The sequence below is a fragment of the Adiantum capillus-veneris genome, chromosome 3 (genome assembly GCF_014529385.1).
Source record: "Adiantum capillus-veneris isolate H3 chromosome 3, ASM1452938v2, whole genome shotgun sequence".
Lineage (NCBI taxonomy): Eukaryota > Viridiplantae > Streptophyta > Polypodiopsida > Polypodiales > Pteridaceae > Adiantum > Adiantum capillus-veneris.
The window spans coordinates 166,523,369-166,536,684 of record NC_140933.1 but is presented as its reverse complement, the minus strand read 5'-3'; the positions used below and the strand labels follow the sequence as shown (position 1 = coordinate 166,536,684).

The 13,316-nt window shown below is 43.8% G+C and overlaps 1 protein-coding gene across 1 annotated transcript in view; it reads right to left on the bottom strand.

The window, feature by feature from the left end:
* Positions 1–1,223: 1,223 nt before the first annotated feature.
* The window catches only part of LOC147462124 (uncharacterized), a 44,550-nt gene continuing 32,457 nt past the window's right edge, over positions 1,224–13,316 (bottom strand). The window contains exon 2 of the mRNA XM_086509555.1: positions 1,224–2,264. Coding sequence (XP_086365681.1) covers positions 1,509–2,264 — 756 coding nt within the window. The 3' untranslated portion in view covers positions 1,224–1,508. The remainder of the gene's footprint in view (positions 2,265–13,316) is intronic.

Below are 13,316 nucleotides of genomic sequence, written 5' to 3'. Positions count from 1 at the left end.
CAGAGTGTGGTAGAGAGCAATAGCTAAAGATGGTTTTGTGTCTAGATAAGTGTGTGTGCACGTGTGGCCTCATGGCCCTCGAAGTACCTAACTTATGTATACAAGCATACATAATGTGAGGGCATCCATCCAAGTAATGTGTATCGGATAGTGTTGGAAAACATGACAATGGTTGTCTACTAGAGATGAAAAAACGCAAAAACATGTAAGTTTTAAAGCGCGGAATGAAGTTAATACAATGTGTAGGATTAACTCAAATTGGGCTAAACTCTAATAGAAATTGGCTTCACCAGGGAAAATATATATTGCTCTTCATAATTTTTCCAATGCATGTGCCAGGACCCATTCAATAACTATTTGGATTTGTGCCAATGTAGAACTTCCCAACTCCCTCCTATAGGTTTCCATGTTGGAAGTCGCTTTTGTTTTGTTGAATCAATTTCCTTGCCGCTTTTAAGTTTGAAGAGCAAGACGTGGGCATGATGACTGATCCTCGTCAAAATGGCCAGTGGACAGCTTAGATGAGTATGCTACTCCAAATCGCTCACATCTACTAGGCTGCAAGGGATAGCCCAATAATTGGTCTTTGTCGGTCTTCAAGGTCATTTGGCTAGGTTGCAAAAATCATTTGGCTAGGTCATTTGGCTAGGTTGCAAAAATCATTTGGCTAGGTTCCAAAAGATTCACTCCAAATTCTTTACTTATAAATACCTTCACTTACAAATCTACAGGTCTTACTTTTGCACTACCAGTGCCAACCATGCTTGTGCTCCATGCTCTAGAAATTTTCTATGACTACAACCTGGATTTAGACTTTCTCTTCTGATTACTCATCAAGATATTGACAGCATGGTAGCTCAAGCAACTCACCCTCAGGGCCCTACTACCACTACTCTTGCAAGTAGACTAAATCCTAACTCAAATCCTTCATACTTGAGAAATCTGGCCGTTTTTTAAGACATAAATGCTTGCTAGAAAGAAATTGCAAATAACAGGAAACATGGCTTGCTGACAAGAATGACACTCATTATCCCATAAAGACCGCTCATCTTCGCATTCCCCCTTAACCGTACACAAATGCTCCACTTGCTCACCTGGAAGACAAAGCAGAATATGCAGCATGGCCCCCTCAAAACATAACCCGATGAATTACAACTTCACCTTCCGACCTCCGGATATCCGAAGCAGTACTCAAAAGTAGTGGTTCATCCCAAAGACTTGAGTCTTGCAACACTGCCGGCTATGACCATTGACAATACAAAAACAGAGCTTCCGTTTTGAAAGACAGTTATAAGTATTATCTAATAAACACTATTGTTGGCACTCCATCAATAAGAGTTACAAGAATGTCCTATCAAGGAATGCGTAAAACAAGCGACCTCTCAGCCTACTTACGTCTGTCATGTGTTATCCTTGCAAGGCCGCTGGTGACGGAAGGTATCACCACATGTAAATTTGCAAGGAGTGAGGCATTCTCAGAGGAGAATCCAGACAATGTATGAGAGCTACTATTCCATAGCTGCCATTTCATTTTCATCAAGATCTGCTTTGTTCACAGCGTCCATATCCACGTCTGGGTGCTCATCTGTCTCATCTTCCTCACGAGTCTTATCTGCATCACCCTCTTCGCCATCTTCGTTCGTCAAAGCTTCCTCCCTGTCGTCAACCTTTAATTCTTCATCCTCGAGGTCTGTATTCTGCGCATGAGTTTTCTTTTTTGAGATCTCAGCTTGCTCTTTGTTATGTTCATTGGTTTTTGCCTCCATCTTTGCAACGTCGGTCTCTTCGTTGACTTCTGAAGTTTCCTTTTCCTTCTCAGAAAATCCATGTCCTTCAAAAGAAGTGGAGGGTTCCTTCTTCATCTCTTTTTTCTCATGGCTCTCCTCATCATCTTTGGCTGCACTCTCGCTTGTATTTGTTGACTCACTATCAATTTTGCCACTTGACTCTTTGCCCCCAGCTTTTATCTGTGCTTTCAACTCACTTATTTCAGAATCCTTCTGCTGGATCTCCTTCTTCATCAGCTTTAACTCTTCCTCTTTCTCATCAAGCAACGCAAGTTTTACTTTCAAGTCTTTGACTTCACTTTCCTTCTCCAGAAGGGACGACTCAAGTTTCCTTGTGCCCTCTTCAGTCAAGCTCTTGACACGTTTGAGCTCTATAAGCTGTCCACTCAGACCATCTTTGAGCCCATTTAGCTCTTCCTTCTGTGTAGATAGCTTCGTAAATCTTTCTTGTAAATCGCTTGCTTTCTTCTTCAATTTCTAAAGAGTGAATCATAAGAATGTGAAGTCAATTTGGTGCATAGTCCTACCAAGCTTCATGTAGCACTAACCATTACACAACGAGGAAAAAGAAAAAGGTAAAATAATACGGTAAGCAACCAGTTTCTGCAACATAGATTCAGACTGGGAGTGTCATAGTAAACTGCACGAAATCCAACATTTTTAACATAACAAAATGGGGCCATCTATGAGCTTCGCTTGGGCTCTGTGTTACAAGAAAACGCATTTTAAGACTACTTAAAACTTACAAAAAAAATTCAAATGTTGGAAAATATAAATGCTGCAAAAAGGGGAAAGGGAGGGGGAGGGAGTAGGTATATATATGACTGATGGTTATTTGCATACTGTACACATGAAAAGATTTCCACGTCTGCTCAAAGGAGTTGATCACACACATCCATAGGTTACAGCCTTGTGGGCATCCTGGAGACAACGCCGAAATGAGGCTTGATTTAGACTTGAGTACGCACCGTTTTATATCAGCTTTGTACTTCGGCTTCACACTTGAGCCTTAATTTTGATTCCAGACTCCACAGTTGTTTGTTCTCATTTGTCATGCTATGTTAACCACGAGTTATGATTACTATATCAACAATGTCATCTTTGACATCTTAGGTTTCTTTATTTCTACATGTTCAAGATTTTTTTATAAATCATGATGCATCATGTATACTGCAACCGTCGAAGTGGCAGCAAAAAAGTGGATCAAATGATCGACAGGACCACAACAACTGCAATGTGGACAATCACCTGGACTCCAACCACTCGACAAAGATGTCCATCCCGATCAGCCACGAACAAATGGGCAGCCCTCTACCTGACTAGATCTCCCTCTAGGTAACCTTTGGAGGACCCAAGGAGATGAGGGCAATGTAAATCGGGGCAACCAAGCAATGTGGTGGTCTTACTTTGGCATGTAATGTGTCACAAACGGGAGCGCATAACAATATAAAATATACTCGGATAGATAGAATTTATCACTTAATATTGAAGCCAAAGGATATAGAGAGAAATAGATAGATAGATAGATAGATAGAGAGAGAGAGAGAGAGAGAGAGAAGATCGACACAGTACTAGGGACCAGAAGATGGGCTGGTCCCCCCCCTTAAAGAGAATCCTTTATTAGGGAGAATCTTTTTACAAGCACAAGAACCGGAGAAAACCCCTCCGTTCTAAATCTCTGACTCGATGGTCGTTCCTTCCCGTAAGGGAAATCCGAGAGACAAGCTCTCAATCCTTTTTCCGTATGTACTCGGAGTCAAGACTCCGCAGACAATTTTCGAATTCCGTTCCTGGAATTCCCAAGCGTAGGCCGAAGCCTTCTCGCTTCTCCTTCGCGATGAAGTACCTGCAAACACACACGCAAAACGCGACAACAATTCGTATGGCGAATCCACAATCGATACATGTCGCTCTTGCGCGGGAAAAGCGACTTCCGTGCTTCGTAGTCTCGCGATCTCTTGCGTTATCTGATGGCAGAGTCTTCTCTTGCTAACGTTGGTAACTCCCTTTCAGTGAGGGCATGTGGTGCTTTTATAGCTCCTTGGCCACGGCACGAAAAGCTGCTCGCGTAGAGATCGCAGCCGATTTTTTTTTTTTTTTGCTGCTATATCCGAAATAGGGAGAGAATTCGCTGACTAGTTTTGTTGCTTTATTTTCTAAGTGGCTGGCCACTTATTAAGTGGGCGGACGGCATATTTTAAAATTGGTCTGAACTTGCCCAAAAACTCAATAAAACCTTATAAGTTTAAAACATGCTTTTCACAACACTTCCCAGGCGTCCCTGAATGCAACCACATGCACAAATGCAATGCAGACATAGATTCCTCGCAGGAAAGCGTTTGCTCTTCCCGGAAAACTCGTTCAAATTTTCCGCTTTTTAAGAAAAGCTTCTCAGAACCCATCTTTATTCTTGTGCTTGCGTCTTTACGCGTATTCCTCTTTCAAGTTCGGATTTCCTCTCGACTATGGATATCCCCTTTCCGATGCACCCGTCACCCACCTTGTGACGCATCAGGAATACCCATCACCTAGTCCTTTCCTACTTACGGTACAATCTCCTTCACGATGCTCTATGTCACCCATCCTATGACGCATCAGAGATGTCCGTTCCTAAATGGTCGGATACTTCTTCCCGATGCTCCCTGTCACCTATCCATTGTGACGCATCAGAAGTACCCGTTCCTGGTGGCCTTACAGATATTCCCTTTCACACTGCTCCTATCATTACTTTGAATGACGCACTAGGGATACTCTGTACTCGATTGTCTCCAGTGAGAAAAACCCTCTCACTTAAAATTCCAATAATTCATTTAGAATTATTTTTCCTGGTGTTCCAAGCGAGAAAACCCTCTCACTTATAAATCCAATAATTCATTTAGAATTATTTTTATGTCAGATAAAGCCAATTTAGCAACATCCCTCTCACTTATAAAAAGTTGTCCTCAACTGTAGAGGTCCAACTGAACTGCCGAGGAGAAACCGGAAAATTTCAAATCTTGCTCAATGGTGAGTTGAGCTGGTCCTTTCTCAAAAGAGAACTTAGAAATTAAATTAAACAAAAATTCAATACTTACCTTACCAGTTCATGTCCTTCCTCTAGTACCTCGAGGATATCCTTCACCATTCATTAAACTTACGAGCCATGTAAGAACTCGTCATTCACGTCTTTCCGAGAATCTGTTAACTCAATTCCACCTCCTCAATCCCGAGAAGAATCATCCTCCTAAAAATATAGGTCTATGTCCTTGCGCATAACCTTGCGCTATTAGTCCTGAGGATATTAAACCTCTTCTGTCCTCCCGCATGGCATGTCGAGAGCATTAAGCTCATGTGAATCTTCTTGTGGCAGACAAAGTGTGCCATCTTACCAAAGTAAGTTCTTATTCCGGAGCCTTTGCTTTGGGTAGGCCAATTGTTCTGATCCAAAGTTTCCTTATCCGAGACTCCGTTAACTTGATTCCGTCTTCTCAAATTCGAGAAGAATAATCTTCCTAGAAATCAATCTAGGTATCTGTCCTTGCGCATAATCCTGCGTTGTTAGTCCAAAGGGTATTAAACCTCTTGTGTCCTCCCACATAGGGAATGCCCAAGTCATAGAGCATTAAGCTCGATGTCTTTCTTTCACAAGCAAAGTTTGCAATCACCTTAAAGAAGGTTCTTGTTCCGGGCCGTCGCTAAACGTAGGCGGACGGTTCCAATTCGAAGATTCCTTGTGCACGGCGGCACTTCCTTCCAATTTTTTCCTCCTGCGAGTTATTACCACCAGCAGTGTTTTCCAGACACCCATTAGAGTCTCTTCCTTACAGAATCATAAAAAATGATTCACCTTGCGAGCATCAATGACGCCTTGCAAAATCTCAGGCAGATAGGATTCTAGCCATAGCATTTTCTGAACGTACGTTCAAACCCGGTTCACAATAGAGCGAACCCTCTTTGATTCTCAGGGATGTTCTCCCATATGTAATTCTTACCATTTTGAAACGGTTGGCGAACTATATTCTTACGAACATAATAGTTCTAATTTATTCCAGCAACGTGTAAATGCTACTTGACCTGCTCATGGAGAAACATATACCGCAACCAAAAGTTGCTACTGTAATGGTAAAGGCACATAGTGTACTCAATGATCAACGACCGTCAGAAACCCTCTTCTCCATAGAGAAACTCAAATTCCTTCTACCGAACACATCTCAAATAGAGGTTCTCGTGTCGGAATATCCTTGCGCGCAAAAAGCGCTCAAGATAGTATAACAAACTCCCGTCGAGTTCCTAAAAAGGAAGTTGGTTCATCTCATTCCGTTCAATAGAAAAGAATTCAACTGGTAGATGACCCACCTTGGCGTAGGTCTGCATCTTCGTGTGTTATCCCTGTACCCAAAGGTGTACATAATTCTTAAGTTGTCTTAGAGTTTCGGTGAACCTGGGAAATTACCTTCCCTTCGTAAGATCCTTAGAGCGAAGACACTCAAACTTGACGATCCCTTGGCTCGATCTTAGAGCAAAACCCGCTCATCAAAACATCTAGGATTTCAATCCTTGGATTCCTCGAGCACAGGCCATAGTCGTCGCTTGTTCCTTCCCTCGTAAAGAGAGTGTTCATTCACTTGTGCAAAAAGCACTGCTATATCTTCCCTTACCGGGTAGGGGGTGTGGGCTTAAAGAGTACTCAAGCTTCATGAAAGCTTTTCTTTGCTTGAAAGCTCAGAATGGTTCCTTCATAATTTCCTACCCGCAATAGCAGGTAATTTATTGGAGAACTACCGGATACCAGATCAATCATGGACCCTCCGGATGGTTAAGCAAAGCAATTCATCGTATAAAACAATGTTCTGACTCAACCTTACTTTAATAAACACTCGAGAGTGATTGTCCTGGTTAGACACGTGCATATCTCATGCATAAAAGCAATACGCAGTTGATGAGTTCCTCAAAGATTTAACTTTGATCAAAGACCTGCCCTCTCACTTAGAGTTTGAGCGTCTTCTATTCAAAAACTCAGGAGTTAGATTGAATTCCCTTACTCCAAACTTTCTCCGGATAGCAACGTATCCTTCGAGGAGAGAGAACAAAAATTTCATGTTCTGTGTTCAATGGTTCCCGTCCCACTGCGGGGATTAAAGTCTATGTACACTAAGGTGTACATTTTCAGCTTTTATTGCTGACTCCATCATCTGCTGCAAAGTACTTTGCAGATGCGTCTACAAAATTCGGGCAAAAATCCTTTGTTGAATTTCTTCATCTTTCCTCCCTCAGAGAGGGTCGAGAGTGGAGCTACCTTGGCAAGAGTGAACCACTACTTGCTTTGACTCACTCGTGTTCCTATTGGGCAAACCGATCCCAATCTTCTTGGATGCCTTCCTCAAAAGCGTAGAGGAAAAACATTTCTCGGAAAATTCAACCTTGAATTGAATCCTAGTCTTGTTGTAAGTTCCTTGCAGAGCCTTGGTATACCACCAAGTACTTGCAATCCCCTTGAGGTGTTTAGTCACATGCCTCACCTTCGACGCTTCTACGAAATTTCCGTTTGCAAAGAAACCTTCATACTGTCGAATGAAAGCGATAGCTTTCGGGACATCTTCCCCTCCGTCAAAAGTATCAAACTTGACCGGAGGGTTCTGAGGTCTAAAGACCTTCTTTATATCCTTCCCGAGATGACGGGATTTCTTGGCTATGGTTCTGGATTGATGTTCATGGATATCTTCTGGGTTCTCAAGTATCTTGAGCATTCCGCTCCTCAGATTCTCTAGGTTCTTGAGCATCATGCTCTTGTCACCTTCGTAGAGAATCTCAAGTCTTGTGTCGACTTCTTGCAGAGAGAAAAATTTTCCCAACTCTGCGAGCTTTTTCCTGCAAGACCTAGTGTTCCGCCTGCTTACTTCTCTCTTGGCTTGTCATGGCTTCTTCCCGTATCTTCCCAGAGTCGTCCTCCTTTACAGAGAAAGAGAGGAGACCATGCTCTGATACCACTGTCACAAACGGGAGCGCATAACAATATAAAATATACTCGGGTAGATAGAATTTATCACTTAATATTGAAGCCAAAGGATATAGAGAGAAATAGATAGAGAGAGAGAGAGAGAGAAGATCGACACAATACTAGGGACCAGAAGATGGGCTGGTCTCCCCCCTTAAAGAGAATCCTTTATTAGGGAGAATCTTTTTACAAGCACAAGAACCGGAGAAAACCCCTCTGTTCTAAATCTCTGACTCGATGGTCGTTCCTTCCCGTAAGGGAAATCCGAGAGACGAGCTCTCAATCCTTTTTCCGTTTGTACTCGGAGTCGAGACTCCGCAGACAATTTCCGAATTCTGTTCCCGGAATTCCCAAGCGTAGGCCGAAGCCTTCTCGCTTCTCCTTCGCGATGAAGTACCTGCAAACACACACGCAAACACGCGACAACAATTCGTATGGCGAATCCACAATAGATACATGTGGCTGTTGCGCGAGAAAAGCGACTTCCGTGCTTCGTAGTCTCGCGATCTCTTGCGTTATCTGGCGGCAGAGTCTTCTCTTGCTGACGTTGGTAACTCCCTTTCAGTGAGGGCAGGTGGTGCTTTTATAGCTCCTTGGCCACGGCACGAAAAGCTGCTCGCGTAGAGATCGCGGCCGTTTTTTTTTTTTTTTTTGCTGCTATATCCGAAATAGGGAGAGAATTCGCTGGCTAGTTTTGTTGCTTTATTTTCTAAGTGGCTGCCCACTTATTAAGTGGACGGCCTGCATATTTTAAAATTGGTCTGAACCTACCCAAAAACTCAATAAAACCTTATAAGTTTAAAACGATGCTTTTCACCAACACTTCCCAGGCGTCCCTGGATGCAACCACATGCACAAATGCAATGCAGACATAGATTCCTCGCAGGAAAGCGTTTGCTCTTCCCGGAAAACTCGTTCAAATTTCCACTTTTTAAGAAAAGCTTCTCAGAACCCATCTTTATTCTTGTGCTTGCATCTTTACGCGTATTCCTCTTTCCAGTTCGGATTTCCTCTCGACTATGGATATCCCCTTTCCAATGCACCCGTCACCCACCTTGTGACGCATCAGGAATACCCATCACCTAGTCCTTTCCTACCGAACTTACGGTACAATCTCCTTCACGATGCTCTATGTCACCCATCCTATGACGCATCAAAGATGTCCGTTCTTGGATGGTCGGATACTTCTTCCCAATGCTTCCTGTCACCCATCCGTTGTGACGCATCAAAAGTACCCGTTCCTAGTGGCCTTACAGATATTCCCTTTCACAGTGCTCCTGTCATTACTTTGAATGACGTACTAGGGATACTCTGTACTCGGATGTCTCCAGTGAGAAAAACCCTCTCACTTAAAATTCCAATAATTCATTTAGAACTATTTTTCTTGATGTTCCAAGCAAGAAAACCCTCACTTATAAATCCAATAATTCATATCGAATTATCTTTATGTCAGATAAAGCCAATTTAGCAACATAATGCAATGTGCATGATCAGTTAGCGTCCATATATGTATATCAACATTTATCTTGGACTCTGGAGTAGACCTCTCCGATGGCGTTTCAGGCAAGGACCGTAACCTCCTGAGACGCCCAGTTCCAGAGAGAGAGAGAGAGAGAGAGGTTTTCTTACCTTTATATGGAATATGAGAAATTGTAGCAGTCCTTGAGCAGCAATCTCCTTTAGAAATAGTTTTGGTCACAAACTCATGACGTGGCATGCCCGGACACACTCACACTGGCTGGACAGACCCGGAAAACGCGACAGGCTGACGTGGCAGATTTCCATAATTCACGTTGAAAGTGTTGACGTGGCAGTACTGTACGGAAATCCCGCTTTTTGCGTTGAGCTGCCGACGTGGCAGTGCGTACGGAAAAGCAGCTGGCTGAATTTGCGTGGGCTAAATTTGGCAACATTTGAGCTAATTGCTTTATTTTAATACGCTTTTAAAGTGAATGCTTTTGGGGATCTACTTTGTGGGCATCCCTTGTAACCGAGATTTCAGCATGCATGTATGCCAACGATCGGTACGGGAGCGTCGCAGAGTGTCAGAGGAGGACGTTCTCGCACTTTTCAACCGTCGAAGGGCTGAAAGCAGAGAAAAACAGCAAGTAATAAGTACCAAAATGGTGCCGATTGGGTGTACATACCTGTTGAAGGTGTAGATTTGCAAGTGCCTGTCAGTAGAATGGTCTTCCGTGCAAGTCTTGGCCACTCCCGATCATGCAAGAGGCTTAGCCTTTGCAGAAAACGCAACAACCTTAGAAAACAACAAGTGCACAAAAAACACACATCTATCCAAAAAACGCAACCTGGTCTGAAAAACGCAGGCTGATCTGATGCCAATTTGGGTGCGTTTTTGTTGCTAAAGGGGAGCGCTAGAGAGGGAGGTTGCAGATCAGGCTCAAGATGCAAAAACGTTGGGGTTCTTGCAAAAAACCCTGATCAGCGTTTTTGAGTTTCGCCGCGATGGAAACCGGCAGAAGTGCTAGCGCTAGCCTCTGGAGGAGGGATCGATGCAGATTCTCTATGTCTTGGCGACTGATACCATGTGAGAGTGAGCAATGGAAAGGGTGTGAGCCACGCGCGCCAAAAACGTTGGAGAGAGAGAGAGAGAGAGAGAGAGAGAGAGAGAGAGAGAGAGAGAGAGCTGCAAATGATGCTCTCAATACATAGTCCGAATGACTACAAGACCCTAAGCATTCTATTTATAGAATCTTAAGTTGAGGTAGGGCAAAATTGTAACTCCTGCAAAAAACATAAAAGCCCAAAAATGGCTAAAAATGTATGCACCTAGCCAGGCTCAGAAAATGACCGGCCGGACACGTGCTAAAGTGTCCGCCCATGCAATCTACATAATGTGTGATGGGTGGCCAACCCGGGACAATCACTAGCCGTACAAAACGGCAAAGTAACGATGGTGTAACTAACATCCGGTCCATGAGTATGAGCAAGCATTCTCAAACATCATTTCTCACTACTCCACCCGGAAGTAAAATCACCAATCATTGAAACTAGTATTAAAACCAGAGTCAAACAATTCAAATCGGCACTAAGACAGTTTCAAAACAAACACCATCCATTTCACACAAACTCCAAACAAGACACCAAACAAGTTCTCAAACAGAACTCAAACTTGAAAAGCAATCTCGACATCAGTCGAGCTCGAAAAGATGATTGGCTTTCCATCTTGAAATCTGCACCAAGATTAGGGTTAGATTTCTTCCATAAGGTTGTAGCCAACCGCAACATGGTCCATAAGCTCTTGAATAGTTGAAACAAGCCTCGACAAACACTGTTCCTGTGGCGGTGAAGATAGCCCCAAGTGTCACGAGGACGTGGCACTGTTAACTATGTCACGAGGACGTGGCAATTGCTAATCTTAGTTGTTGGTTTCTTTCCAATGATTTTTGTACAATTTTTGCGACCCTCTTTTTGAAGTTGCAAATGGTAGGACATTGTATGGCCAATGTGAACGGTAGTTTCACCCACAGACGGGGAGTTGGTCGGCACTAAAAATCATATAGTAAGAGGATGTCTAGGCTCAGTTCAAGATCATGTAGGTCCCCCCGTTGCACTAAGCAAGTTGGTGGATACCAGGAAGTGAACTCAATAAAGGCATAAAGCCAAGGTGGGATCACCAAAAGAAAATACCCGCATTGCATTTTTGGATGCGGTCCCAATGGGGATAGATGGTCAGAAGACCGGTGGGAGCCCAACGGAAGCATCTCCTAAAATTTAGGAAACTGCTATTTTGGGCCATGAAATGTGTTCGCGTCATTACCTTTGGAATGACAAGGGGAACATTTTATAACTCTGCCGCAAAGTCAACTAGGCAACCAGTCGGGAGATTTTTAGGCAACACCCCCGAAACGGGAAAATGCTTGTAATCGTGCCAAGTAGCATATTTTAATGGACTTCATGCAAGAGAAGGTAGCGCTGAATTTATAGCTGGGAGGCTCATTTTGGGAGTTTTGTCACAGGTTAAGAGCTATGGAGTGCTTGCTTTCCACTCTTATGTATAGTGTGGTGCTAGGAGTGATAACCTGCACACTACACACTACTCTCTCTCGTGCAATTATGTGATGCTCCACAAGAGGGCTTTTCATTTGACCTATGTACAGTTGTGTGGGTTCATGCGCGATTGCCGAGGCAAGAGCCTCTTGCACAAGTACTGGATTAGCTAGTTGCTAATCCCCCGTAGGTATAGGTGAATTCAGAGAGGTTTCACGTGAGAAATCTCGTCCGATTCAAAGGGCAAGTAGCCCTACAAGTGCAGGAGCTCGAGGACTTGCTACGGATGCGACCGGCTTGCAAAACGGAGCCCAAAACAGGAAATTACAGCCTGCTGTGTATTTTTGCAGGTATAGGGTTTCGGCCCTAAACGGTCCCTAATACCCCCATGAGGTCCGAGGACACGAGGGGACAGCTGTAGAGGTGATTTGGCGCATTTTCAGGGCAAAAAACAGAGAATTCAGCGTGCTGCTGATTCTCGCCAGGTTTTGCAAAGTGTCCGTATGGTCGGGAAAGTCATCTATTGCGTCGGGATACTGCCTGTGAAGCGTCCTAGTACAATTATGCTGCCGAAATCGGGCCAAAACAGGTGGTTTTCAGCCCGGATTATGCGGGACAGCTCGTAGGAAATCACAGGTTTTATTCCCTGTGTTATTAAATAAAGAAATACAGAAAGGGGCGCCAATTTTGGGGCCTACAGGTTGTCGGCGTCTGCTCGGAGCATTCTAGCTTCCGAGACGTGTGTGTCCTTAAGTGTTAATTCCCGTCGCAGGTTCCTTTTGCAAAGCACTCTCTCTCTCTCTCTCTCTCTCTCTCTCTCTCTCTCTCTCTCTCTCTCTCTCTCTCTCTCTCTCTCTCTCTGTGTATCTAAAGTAAAGTAAAGAATTTCGAGTGAAAGCCAAAGCCTACCGTCCCACAGACCGGTTTCACCAAGACATGGCAATCACACTGGACCTCCAAGGTTATCAGTTCAAGAAGAGACACCTACTAAGAGATGTTGAGAAATTTTCAAGTTGTAATCCGCTAGGGTTTCCGTGGCAAGAATTTTAGAATACCCCACCATGCCAGAAGCTGCACTCCGAAGGAAGATGTCAGAAACCATATAACTTCGGGCAAACATTTTCTTGAAAGCTTGCCAAGTCCTTGGAGTGTGCGGCTTGGTAGCCATAGACGTCCACCACTGCATAGCACTACCTCTGAGAAAAAAAAATGGTGGCTCAAGAGATCTTTGATCCTTCTCTTGTAAGTGATCTTAATGGCTTATGCCCTATAAGACAAAGCGATGAAGACGGGAGCGCGCCCGATGCGCGATGGAGTAAGGGTAGGAGTGGCTAATAAGTTCGGGTCGGGGCACGAAGATTCTTTAGAAAATTCGCGACGAAACTTAGAAGCGCCATCTTGCTCTGTCAGCTCTTTGGTAAGACCGGTATGCTTTCAGAAAAGCACATGCATGAAGCTCTGATACCACTGTCAAGAGGACGAGCACCACGTGCCAACCGAAAAGAACAGACTTAACGACTTTAAGCACTTCAAATAACAACTAA